General features: G+C 31.6%; 1 protein-coding gene across 4 annotated transcripts in view; it reads right to left on the reverse strand.

Moving 5' to 3' along the window:
• LOC148610382 (liprin-beta-1-like) overlaps window positions 1–14,457 on the reverse strand; it is an 84,805-nt gene that overhangs the window by 57,281 nt on the left and 13,067 nt on the right. For 2 of the 4 annotated variants that reach the window (XM_088542971.1, XM_088542973.1), the window contains one exon: window positions 2,651–2,842. In XM_088542971.1, the coding sequence (XP_088399097.1) occupies window positions 2,651–2,842 (192 nt within the window). Of the gene's footprint in view, window positions 1–2,650; window positions 2,843–4,500; window positions 5,121–10,230; window positions 10,248–14,457 lie in introns of those variants that run through there. The other 2 variants (XM_088542975.1, XM_088542972.1) reach the window with 2 other exon arrangements.

The raw sequence follows: 14,457 nt of genomic DNA on the forward strand, positions 1-14,457 counted from the left end.
TTTGACAATCACTGATGTTGATTGATGTTCACTTCCAAGTTTTATAGTAACCATAGGATCAAATTAGTGGTAATCCAAGATATGGGACCATCAATATTTGACCTACAACCTTTGGAATTTCATTTACATTATACATGGGTTTTGTACCTTCATTTAAAAAAAAAAAAGTAGGTAAATAGGCATACTGAGAAGGCTGTCTTAACATGTTATCAATATGCCCAAGTGCAGTAAAAGTTTACATGTATATGTATTTGTGCACTTAATATTTTAATAAAATTTCGTTTATTTACAAAAGATATTTTTAAAATTTGTGATCATACCAGTGGCAGGAAAGGATATAGGCATAACCAGGCATGTTCCATACATGTCCCATAAAAATAAGTAATCGTATTTCCTTAACCAGCAAGAAAGAAACAGGATAGGTGTAGTACATGTACATGTAGGTAGGAAAATTATTCCATATTTCAAAAACATTTTACATTGAGTTCTTGGGGAAACAATCTAGACTTTAACAGTGGCCAAAAAAGTCTCAATGACCATAAAGGACACCTGAAATTAAGGAGGTAGTCCTAGGGCAAGGGACACAACTCTTAAAGATCATTGGAACGTTTGTTTTCACCATTTTACATCAATCTTATGTAAGTATCTAATTAACTTGGATTCATTTTATTCTGCATCAAACGAAAGCTTGAGAGGTTTTGGTGAAATTGAATATAATACAAACATATCACTGACTTCATGAGTTATGTCCCTTATCTTAGGTCTACCTCCTTAAGAAACTAGTGGCCACTAAAAATCAGATCACTATGATTTTTTTTTTGTACAGAGGATTCCACATAATTGCATACCTGATTATTGCATATTTCTGTTAATTGCATAGCATTTTCAAGAACCCAATCATTTTCCATCTCTTCCAGGTTGAAAATTCCTCTTAATTAGATAGGTGTAAACAGACATTCCTGTTTATTGTATATTTTTTTCCCCAAAATGTTATAAAAATTGACACTTTCTGGCCTTAAAGATGGATTTTTAACAATTACTCTATTTAAAGGTGTAGCTAATTCAACTGTTTGATATCATGTTTTTATAGTAAAATTAGTGACAAAGCCATATAACTTTGTTTCTTTGTTTGTAATTACATTATGTTGGTTTAATCAATGCCCTAGAGTTGTTTATATAGGAACAGGAAGTTTTATAGGAGAATAAGACCATTACACCATACCAAATTCAACATTTCCTGATAATAGCCTATTTCTGATAACTGCATTATTTTTTCAGTCAAATTGGGTATGCGATTTATCTTAACTGCATTGATACAACAATGGACAGATAAAATGCAGTGTTTTTATCTATTGTAGTGCAAAAGCACTACACTCAATGAGATTAGTTAAACTGCAACAGAACAAGACTGAGATGCTTTTTATGTAGTGGAGTGTTTATTTTCAGCTAAGTACAAATATATACACATACATTTACAATGATCATGCCAGGGTTGCCAAGCTTTTGAGACACAAATGAGATTTGGCAAAATTTGAAAGATCGAAGATAAAAAAAACAATAGCCTAGGTCAAAGGAAAATTCTGCCAAATCAACTTTTAAATGTGTGAGTTAGCATTATAGACATGACATTTTCCACTGTTTAAAATTTGATAACAATCAAAACAGATACTTCAATGTTGCAAATGTCTATGAGAAAGAGCATGTGTCCACAAAATAATCACCTTATTTTTTTAAACTTAAACAGGTCTACTCACAGTGTAAGCAGGGCATGCATTTCACAATCATTCCATCATGCAACTATAAACTTTCCACATGTAAGTTAACACCAAAATTTCTATAAAATTTACTTCCACGACAAAAATCATGTAATAAAAATAACACAAATTGACAAAAGCAAAAGATGTGATTCATGTGTCATGCTGTCAACATTTATTTATGCTACACCACGTTGTTTACTTCAAATAAGACTATAATATTCATTAGCCGTTAGACTACACTTAAACCTACTTAAAAAATCACATAAAGTTGGTTTTCTTTGTTTCTGTAACTTTTAAATCTGTAAACTTCTCAACTCCAAATGGTTCCTTTGATCAATGTCAAGGACATATTTCTAGGAGGAGACAACTCCAATGTTTACATCTGAGTTGTTTCCCTTTTCCCACATTTTTATTTTTATTGTAGACAATTTTTTTCTCTCAAGAATTTCGTTATCTTTATAGTTTTAAGCAGGGACATATATACGTATTTAATTCCCTGTGTCAAGCTTGTGTTTGAAGTAGTAAGAGCCTATATTTTTTGTTTATAATGTGAAAGTACTTTAATTTGTGGATATCAATTCTCATGAATCAGTGAAAAAATAAACGTTCATGAATTCTTGAATTCAAGGTTTTTAGGTTTTCAGTAAACACATCAATGGGAATCTACTATTCGTTGGGAACCGAATTTGGTGGCTTGACCTTCCCACAAAAACCACAAAAAATTGGTACCCCACGAACAATAGTACTTTTACAGTATTCCAAAAAAAAGTTTGGGCAAAAGAAAAAAGGCTGGGTAGATAATTAATCAGAGCCCCCACCCCATAAAAATCAAATGGTTGCTACTATTTTGCATCAACCAAAACTGAATTAAATTTAAAGGAATTTTAACTTACTGATTGCAGCATGTCTTCAGCATTAATTAGCTTATCTCTTCTTTCAGCCAGTGTGTATTCTAAGTCTCTTATCTTTTCTGCCTGAGCTTCTATTTGTTCTGACAGGACACTAACTTGAAGAGATAGGCTTTCTTTTTCAGATTCCACTTTGTTTAACTTCTCCTCAACATTATCCTGGGAGTAACCATTTGCCTAAAATAAAAGAACAAAATCAGCTTTAAATCCTCAGTTTCAAAAGGCCATTGTAGAACAATCGATCCAGAGGGACTCACTGATTCTGAAACAGAAGGAGCCATAGGTGTTAAGTCTCCTGCTTTTGTTGGGGCCATCTTGATATTGCATGAAAAAAAGTTTACATTCTCCCGCTAACATGCCTGTGTCAAATCAGGAGACTTAATCACACTCACAGAAATTTCTTCCGTCTTATTTGAATTTTCAGTTTAAAATCATAATAAATTACCTTGATTCCTGTCAAAACATGTTGAGAAAACAAAAACTCAGCAAATCTCTCACTTGGACAAAATTTTGTTAACACCTATGAGGAGCCCACATTTTAATACATTACAGTTTTATCTAGGGGAACCATTTTATATTAAAAACCTACATACAGAGAGTTTACCACAGTTCAAAATTCAAAGGTGGCACTAATCAACCAATTTTCCATGAAGAAACTCCATGAGATCTCTGATATGAGTTTTTTTTTTTATACATTTTAGAGTGATGTAGATCCTTTTTATAGGCGTTGCTTATATTGTATGATTGATGACAGCAAATTTGGCCACTAACTAGGTTTAAAGTACCTATAAATTTCAATTTATTAGCATAATATTCAAAGGGTGGAGCTAAATATTCAAGGGTCGAGGAGCTCTGCCCTTAAACACACAGTGGTGATTCCTAATAGAATAAATTGTATTAAAAGGTCATATTCAAGGTGATGTCATACATGTAGATGTAATGGAATGCACTGAATGTAATATTTTAGGTGGGGTACTAATATTCATGTTGAAAAGTAAATGCAAAAAATAAGTACCGTCAAAACTCATTTATGCTAATTATAGACAATAGACAATTTTATTTGCACGCACACATTTACAGTAAATGGTTATAGCATGGACAAAAACAGTACAATGGAATATACATTACATATAAACTAAATTTATGACCATGGTGCAACAATGGTGTAAATCTGATCAAAACAGATTAATCTATAGTTTAAACTTTAACGTTACATATTAATATAATTTCTGTTAAATTAAATTGACCTTCGATTCAACATTCATTCATGAATTTGATTTCATTCTGTATTAATTACTATGTGGTGTGTAGTGGGTGCACATCGAGAAGAAATGATATTCATCATCGATGTCCCCACTATCACATGATTTACAAATCACATGATTCTCTCTATATATAATTATATATTTAAATTACAACCATTAAGTCCTTTATATGTTCATTTAACAGAATTCATGAGAATTTTCTTCTCAATTGAGATGGCAATGGTCATGAACAGGTCATGTACACCCTTCTTTACACAGCCTATAATACCTTAAGTCCAAATAATAGATAGAACTAAATTTAGAATGTGACAAGGGGGCCAACTTGTATTTTATAATCATATTTTACTTTTAGTCCACATTCAATGTTTGATTTCCAAATAAAATGACCTCCAGGGGCAGATCCAGAGGGGTGCCAACTGGGGTTCCTTAGAAAAAGGGGGTGTGAGAACATTATACCATTTTTTTTAATTTTACACAAAATGTCAGTTTTTTCAAAAAAAGGAGGGGTACCCAACCCCTGCACCCCTGGAACTGTAACTGACCTCTCTGAAATAAAATCAAATGCCCTACCCCTTGAACTTCCTCAGTTATTCCCCTTGGTGCTACTGCTCCATTATTTTGATAATCCATATTTTCCGTCAGTGGCAGCTCATATCTTATATTTTCATTCACAACATCTGTGTCTTGTTGAAATGAGCAAAAGATTGTAAATGTAATGTAACCTCGATAATGTTCCATTATTGAGCTAGAGCCAAAATTTTCATTTTTATGCTCAATTTATCTTTTTAAATTCACAAATTATCCACTATCACATTCAGATGCTTAAAGTAAGCATTACTGTTTTCATCAAGATTTTCCACAATTTTCACCTTTTATCCAATTTTGATCAAAAATTTTGTTAAAACTGCTGAGTAAGGCAGAGTTTTCTGCTTCTCAAAACCTGCCATCAACTTACTTGATAAGTTATATAAAAGAAAATCCATTACATAATTGAATTACCAGACTGTCACAGATTTGCTTTAATTCAAGCACACACAAACATTTTATGAATTATATAACTAAGTTATTTCCAAGAACTCCTATAAACTTGAATGACAACATTGAAAATCTTGAGAAATCAGATCATTTCAAACATAAAAGTATGAAGCTTATAATGGTGTTATTTGATCAGTAATTCCAGTATGAAAACTCCAGTGGTATGTTTCAAAAGGCCAATATTTCAAAACTGTAAATATGGTTTACACCAATTACTGTATTACTATAATTATCTGTCAGATGACTCCAAAAGTGATAGATTTGTCTCTCTAAACTATCTACCTATAATAGTTTATCGCTGAAAGGATACAACATCTTGTATTGATCTTGAAAGAAGAAATAAATCCATGGATAAAAAACTGATATCTCATATGCAATAGATGAAGTTATCATACAGTCATACATGTAAACTGTGTATATCAACTTTCTATAATCCTGATGAAATTATTTATGCTTGCTTTTTGGGGTAAAATTATGTGATTTAAAAGTAATAAAACTATTATACATCCACAAATTGAATTATTCTGCCATTTGATGTGTTAAAATAAAATTTCAAGTCTGACTGAAGCCGACACCATCATTGACGAGTAGCATTATGTGAATAATTGATGTAAGTCATGTAAACTAACTCAAGTAAAGTATACTTGAAGTAGATTCACAAAACGATGCTACAGGTTGCTATATGTACCAAAACTCGGAACTTCAAAATTCCAAACATGTACTGGTACTCAAAGATGATATTTGGTCAATCCGTCCAGCCTGATATTGAACAGGAAAGAGTAAATGTTAGGTTCCAGTCCTATGAAATGTTTACCCTTGATGTACTTTTGGGTATCAGAAGTCAAATGCAGGTCAAAACAATACAATTTACAGGCCTTATAGTTCTCAGAATGGAGATTTGACAGTTTCAACGGTAGTCCACAATAATTACCGGCATGTCACAGTCAGTAAGCAATGGGATTAAAATCTTTCTCAAAGCAACAGATGATGATTTATTCCTCATATATACAAGAAACAAACAAAAATGCACTCAACTTTTACTTCCAATTGCACAATATTCAAAAAGATCCGAAGAACATAACAATTACTCCAGAAACTCGAGCTTGGAACAACCATGCGAGGTTTGAAACTACAGAAGTTCAGTTATATTCCATTATTGCTGAGCGGTATAGAAATATGGCCTTGAAAACCTTGCTCTTAAGTTCCTATAACTTAACCTTTCATAAATGAGCCAGTAAATTACCAGACAATTCCAAGTTTTATCTGTACCATCTGCCTGATAGAGCTAAATTATCCTGATAAGAACATGCAATCAATTCCGATAACATTGTTATCCAATCATTAGCTTTGATCTCTGATCATCTTTGTTTTAGAAATGTCAAATTATTTGATATAAAAAAGAGAATTACACACCTATACATGTACATGCATAAACACATCAACTGTTGCATTTTGTGACTGCCATTTACTTTATCAGTTTTCAGCTATACATTTAGATTTCAAATACAAGAATAGCAAAATCACAATGTCATCACAAGAGATATCCATACTTGAAGTTAGAGTCACTGTAATAGAGTCAATTTGGGTGCGTGAAACTGAGAATTGCTCTTAACACATGAAGATATAGGTTTATAAACATCTACATGTTCATTTTTATGTCCAAAAAATCAAAATGATTCAGACTGATCTAGATTTCAAATACAAGAATAACAAAAATGCAATGTCCTCACAAGAGATATTCAAACTTCAAGCTAGATCGATCATGTCACTGTAAGAGAGTCGATTCTGGTTCATGAAACTGAGAATTGCTTTTAATACACAAAGATGTTGGTTCATATGCATCCACATTCCAACGAACTACATGTACATTTTCATGTCCAAAAAATATAATTATTCAGACTGATAACATCGAGGGAAGAACATAATCCATGACACTAAAACACTTGTATTTACTTTAGATATTTCAGTGCAAAACCAGATTTTGATAATGGGTGTATAATAGCCAAAAAATCTAACCCTGATAAAACAATCAGAAACTCTGATAACTGGAAATCATTTGGAGCCATGTTCATTAAACATATTCATGATTCTATTAAGAAGCTATTATCATATCAATACATGATTTGCAGAAAACTATAGGTATCATAATGTTACCATATTGTCTATCCAGTAATATCCTCCTCATTAGGAACTGGTACATCAGGCCTGGATTGTGGCCCTTGGTTGGACAAACGGAGCTCAAGGAAATGGAAGAGTAATCAAGGGAACCAAGGTTATAGTGGTAATCAAAAGAATGTAATCCAGGGACAAAGACCAGACATGGAAAACAGACATACCCAACAAAGAACATAAAGTAACTAAAATCATACATACAAAGCAACAAAAGCAAATGAGCAACTCAGACTCCACTAAAAACTGGGAGCATGGTATAATAGCTGATTAGAAGGACTTATATGTATATAACAATGGTTCCACATTGTCTTTTCATCATTTAGGAACAGGTACACTATTAGCTTGGAGCATGCTCCTTAGTTGGTCAAATAAAGTTGAAGAAAAGGGAATACTATTAGATTTACAAATCTTTATGCATTAATCAATGTTCACCAATTCTGTTGTATGTAAAGGTACTGGAAGCCAACATTTCTATCAGAAGTATTTACCCTTTCATTTCATATTAAAGAATATTTTTTTTCTGTTATCCTATTTCTGAAAACTGGCAACAGAAAATGTCAGCTGGACATTGTTTCTAGCAACAGAAATTTATAAGCCAGGGCAGCCACTGTTTTAAAATTGAATGTGTCCTTCAGATAACTTGTATTAAATAAACAAATTACTACTAACAGTCTTGCACTTTTCAAAATGTGTTACATGACAGCGCATCTGAACTCAAAATCTACAAATATTGGTAAAGATTCAGCTGGATGCATGTGACTAATAAAAGGGTAGGCAGTCCGAGGTGATTTATCTTTACCTATAAATACACCTACACCATCTGTTTTATAATGTACAATGTTTATTATTATCTCCGCAAATTATTTTGATAGACAACAAATGATTTCGATCAGATCTGGTTTGATTTTGTCTTTGATGGAGTTACGATTGCTATACCTGTTGAACATTCTAGGGCATATTATTTTTAAAACAGATATTTGAGGCACATTCTAGGGCAAAATTTTCCCAGAAATCAAGAGAAGTTGTATTATTTTGCCTGTAAACAAGAGAGATGTTCTCATTCTAGGGCATATTTTTAGCCAGCAAACAAGAGAGATGATTTATATTGTCTGTAAATCAGAGAGGGCTTATTCTGGGGCAAATATGTCTGTAAAAACAAAGAGGGTCCATACTAATAGTGAATCTTTAAAGCTTATTTCACACTAGCAGACCCATTATCTTAAGTTGAAAAATTATGAGGGGACCCAGTGTTGATGTAGTGTAATACTCTTGATTTCTTATGTATGAAATTCAATAATGTGATTATTTTTAGTAAAGCAAGAAGCTTTTAAACTGTCAATATACACTTATAAAATGATATGTTCCTTAATATATAAGCCATTACAGTCCTACTTTAATCTAAGGGACACAACTCAGATCATGTATTTTATGTAAGTAAAACATAGTGTGAATCATAAATGGTAAATGCAAGCTTTTTACTGGTATAATGCTATGTTACCTTCATATATATATATTGAGGGTCTCCTAATGTAAAAATTTGAACTTCAGGGGACTATAAAAAGTACTTCTTAAATTAACTTTTTAGGATACTGTGAAAGTACTTTTATTGGTGGGTACCAATTTTCATGGTTTAGGGGAAAATGATCAGTTCATGGATTCTTGAATTCTTTGATTTGACAACTCTATCATACAGACAAATAGAAAGTTTCCTTTTTGCTGAAAACCAAATTTCGTGGTTTAACAAATGCACAAAATCCACAAAAATTGGTACCCAACGAACAATAAGACTCTCACAGTACATAATTTGAAGGATTACAGGAGAAAACATTAAAAAATCTTTTAATCAACAAGAAATAATACTAAATCACACATTTTAAGGACCTGGTCTGCTAAAACAAAATCTAGAAATCTCTGGTCCCTTGCAGTAAATTTAGGCCCTTTGAATTTTAAGCTAAAATGTTTAGTATTATAGCACTTGCAATGATGATGTTGGGATCCCTTTAATTACATTACAATCTTCTGTTGCCATATTCTGATAATACCAGTGGCAAAGATAAAAACTTTTCATCTTAAACATCCTCTGATGAAAATTCTGTAGTTTTAACTTGTTTATTATTATTTCATCTTGACTTGATCCACCTTCTCAACAAAGTTCAAGACTTCTGTACTGTTTCGACTACCGATTTTACCAATTTTTGACTGGTGGAAATGTTATGCTTCCCATTTGTGTTGAACTTTATTAGAAATAATGAACTACAATGTATTACAAAAGCAGATTGGTTTAGCAGGCTTTAAAGTAGGGTTTAAACCACCTTTCATTTTGAAATGCTTGTACCAAATCAGGACTATTCAGTGGTTTCTAACTTTAAAGTTTTTACCCTGCAATTTCTTATACAGATTTTCCTTTTTGACTGCCTTGATTTTCGGTAATTTTGCTATTACCCGTCATTTAAGTAGCTACCTGGAGAATTCCATCAAACAATTCAGCTGTTATTGATAGAAAGTTTAAGTAGCACTCCAGATAAGGATCATGCAAAATTTGATTCATGGGTAAAAAGCCTACATATTTTTATTTTTGATATTTTGTTTGAAATGTCATAGTAAACAGAAATTAATATTTGGTTTTTCGTATAACCCGTGCTCATAGGAGATAAAAATTATATAGAAAGCACTGTAATTAAGGGAGACAACTCTGTAAATGATGCTCTAATACAATAGAATCTACTGGATTTTCAATGTTGATTATCTCATAATAGCAGGCAGATTTGAATGAATAATTACACCTTTCATAGTATAGACCCATAAAAGAACTTATTTGCAAAAATAAAAATATGTAGCCTTTTTTAGGGTGAATCACATTTTTCAGATTTTGCATGATTCTTACAAAGACAGCTACTTAAATCTTCCTATCAATTGTGCAGTCTTCTACTTAAGGAAGATCATATAGTGATAGTCATTTAATCAAGAGAAGACCAAATCTATCCCCTGAACATTATCATTGCATTCGCTATAAAACTCATGTTTTAAGCAACAGCTTGACATGATCTTTATAAGGTTTCATCAAAACTTCAGATAATACATATAGTTACATACCTAATAATTTATCACTTCAAACAACAAAATAGAGTCTACATAGCAATACTAAATCCCTCATTTAGAATTCTTAACCTATAGTTTTGAAACTTCATTCCTTAAATGTGAAAACTATAGTTTCACTTGAAGTAATCTTGGGACGAATCCAAATAAAGTAGGTGTCATAATAAAATACAATATTCAGGGTATCTATAAATAATCTTAACACCCCATTTAATTTCCATTGACTGTAAAGCACTTGCCCAATGAATTATATCAGGACTAATTGATAGACAATACAAATGGGTTCAACATGCTAATTACCAATGAACAGATCTAATTCATTCATATTCTTCACATTCATTACTGTTACAGCAGATGTCTTCCATTTAGCAAGGTAATAAAATATCTGAATTAATGAAAATTCAGAGTTATCTCCCTTTACAATTATCTTAAGATGCCTTAAATTATAAAGATGGTATGAAATGCTGGTTCAAACCACAAGATTTTCACCTTAAATTATGGAAATAGGGCTAGAGTCACAGAGTAGAGACAAATATGTTATCCACAACTTAACTGAATACAAATACAAAAATACTTGCACAAGTTATTTCTGGTGATTCCAAAATGAAAAACAATTTTCAAATTATTCCTAAGGGTGGTAGCCTTTATCTTGAAATACATCTTTTGCATAGGACAGATATGGCTTTTTGTAACTGGTTGTGTCTTGTTTGCATATCTAAGGCAATTAGCACTTCTGAAACAGTAAGCTAATAGCATTATTTGAGTCTGTTGCCAAGAATAACAGTTTACAGTCAAATAAATGAACAGAAATGAGGACTTTATCATGGAATTTATCCACAGACAATACCTCTTATCCTCTCTATTATCATGGGTCTGACTCCTCCATTGTCTTTGGTTAAATGGGGTTAACAGGGTATCATATTTAATCAAAATTGTCTTGATACAAAAATATTCCTCCTATCAGGAACAGATCCAGAAATTTTGAAAGGGAGGTTCCAGGCTATTATATGCTCATTGAGGCCCAAATTTTGCATGATATTTACAAAATTTTTCAACAAAGGCAGGGGGATTACAACCCCCACATCCCCTTGATCCACCACTGTTCTATGATTGATATTTGTATACTAGTGTTATATTGGTACATTTTTTAAGGAAAATATTTACCATGAGGAGCATCAAGTAATATTAGGAAAAGAAGAATCAATGAGGAATTCCCAACAGTGGTTGGTATTCTGGAGGGACATGTTGATAGACAGGTGCATGGAAATATCTACAGAGACAATTTAACTAATTTCCTATAAGTATTCAGTTCAAATCACTAATGCATACATTTTACGAAAAAATAAAGATTCTAAATTATACCCAATTTTAATGCAAATCATTTTTTTTTCAATAGTTTCACCATAAAACCAAGAATTAAATATCAATGTCAAAATTGATACACTGTATATGTAGCCCTCTGTATGTTTTTTGTTTGTTTGTTTGTGGGGAGTTGTTTAAAGGTCACAAAGTTTGAAAGAAAAAAAATGATTTTGATATGATGAGCTAAAAATAATACATTTTTATGCCATTGCTGTTGTAAATACACAAAGCCACTTCTTATATGTGTAAACCCTATGATCAAAGTTGTAATAAATAATTTCAAAGATTTAACAAATGTGTTCATCAATTTTCCTAAACGAAAGATCTTCTATTTAAAATTCTTTTTATGGCAAACATTAGTGGTAACTTCAAAAATTAGCTATGGTTGCACTATACAGTTGGGATTGAGGTGCACTCTTTCCTACACAAAACTGACCTGGTATAATTTTGTAAAACTAAAAATAAAAGGTGAAACTTGATGGAAATATTGATTGCAGGTAGTTGAGCATTCATACATAAATAGATACAATACTTGTGAAGGTAAAGAGGTGTAAAATGCATGATTTAAGCTATCCAGAAAGATTCAGGTCCTACTAGGATTGGGTTCTCTTCCCTGCACCAACTGGCTGTTTGCCAAAAATGCAAAATATTACACAAACTTTTAGAATTAAAATCATGAACAAATGAGTAGAAAAAGGTACACTTTTAATTTGTTTTTTGTTTTTTTTTTACAATAATACCATGCCCGCTTACTCTTTTTGGCAGTTTTAAAGTGCCTGATATTTAACTTTTTTTTATTAAAATAAATTTTGGGAAGGCACCCAAAATTTGTTATGAAAATTGATATATATTTATATTATGTTACCATGTCCACAGATTTTCATGACAAAATAGAAAATAATAATCTTGTTTTCATGGATCTCCATAATGTATAGTTTTGAAAAATATATACTTTTTACAGAAAAAAAATGTTGAATTTGCTTGTTTTTAAGTGTCTCAATTTAATTTTATTTCCACAAATTGTCATAAAGTTATCTGCAGTGACACATTCTTCCAGTTTTTATCCCCAACTGTTAATGTACGAGATCACAATTAATTCCCCTTGACTTTTCGTTGTATACGAATATAGTTCCTTTTTTTAGTGTGTTTCTTCCTGATTTTTTTCTTTGCTGTCATAAACTTTATTGCTTAGTATTAAATGCAGAAATGTAGGGCAAGGATCAAATTTACAAGGGATTTTTTTTCATTCTGTAATTTTATGTAGAAGTTGTGATTTGGTCCTATGAAAGAAGGTCAAAATTTAGGACATTTGGCAGTGGTCACTTTTCATGTCTACGGGGTCTCTGAAACAAAGTTGCTAAAAATAAAAAATGATGGTGAATTTTTCTGGCACTCTTATAGAAATCTGCTTTTATACATGTTTCCATATTGGTGAAGTTTGAATGAGTTTGAAGCGGTGGAATTTTTTTTATATGTCAAGATGGGTCTGTTGAAATACACTATGAAATTAATTGTGTCCTCATACCTTAATTCTCTATGGAAGGGGAATAACTCAAAATACCTAAGACTCACATATTACTGGTATGAATTCTTTAAATTATTTGCAGAGTAAATACAACAAAGAATAGAAACAATTTGTAAATTTCAAGACTTTAGACTGACCCTTAATATGAAAGTCTTTAGAGACTTGATAAGGGGAGATAATATGAATTAGTTTATTAAAATTCTATGGGTGGAATTGTTTACTGCATATTGCATATTGTTTTATTTAGTTACAGGAAATGAAAATGGTGCCAATTTGGAAGGAAATTAAAACATTAATCAGAAAAGACACAACACAGCTGGTCCAAATTGGCAGCCCTTATTCATATCTGTCTGTACCGAAAATATTTACACCCAGTAAACTAAAAGACCTAAAGAAGAATCCAAAAACCCATTTCAGTAAATACTGTCCACGATAAGTGAATTATATGGGGAATACCGTTTTAATGCAGCAAGGAGATTTAAACATCCTACTATTTTTAAGTTTGATAGAAAGTTTAAATCTCTTTGTCTATTGTCCCGTAGACTACATACCAAAACTGATATTTTATCAAAGTAAGACCAACTCTATTCTGTGAACTTAAGGAGGTAGACCTATGGTAAGGGACATAACTCTTGAAATCATTGATATGTTTGTATCATATTAATTTCACCAAAGCCTATCAAGCTTTCGTTTGAAACAGAATGAAAACGAAGTAAAATGCTGAATACAAATGTTCCAATGATTTCTAAGAGTTGTGTCCCTTACCCTAGGTCTACCTCCTTAGATATATCATTCCCTTTAATTTTTTTTCCACAGATGTTTCTGTGTTGTTTCCTCTTTCCTTCTTATGTAGCAGTATTAGTAAGAATCATGCAAATTCTGTAAAATATGATACACCCCAAAAAAAGGCTACACATTTTTATTTTTTGTTATTAAGTTGCTTTATAGGTCTATATGATGAAATGTATAATCATTTATTCAAATCTGTCTGCTCTTACAAGACAATCCACATAGAAAATTCAAAAGTTTCTATTGTATTTCAGTGTCATTTACAGAGTTTAATCCTCCTTACTTTTGAATTCCACAGTACATTCTATATAATTTTCATCAAAGAGCATGGGTTATATGAAAAGACACATAATAATTTCTGTTTACTATAACATTTTACACAAAATATCAAATAAAAAAAAATGCAGGCTTTTCAACCATGAATCACATTTTGCATGATTCTTATGTGGAGTGCTACTTAAATGTTTCTTCTTGTATTTGAAGAACTTTGAGATTGCCTTTTTTAGAAAGGTTAGAATTGATTAAATAATAGAATATTTAAAAAAAAA

The sequence above is a fragment of the Perna viridis genome, chromosome 8, assembly GCF_037379345.1.
Source record: "Perna viridis isolate PV_CMFRI_1.1 ecotype Kerala chromosome 8, ASM3737934v1, whole genome shotgun sequence".
NCBI classification, from domain to species: Eukaryota; Metazoa; Mollusca; class Bivalvia; order Mytilida; family Mytilidae; genus Perna; species Perna viridis.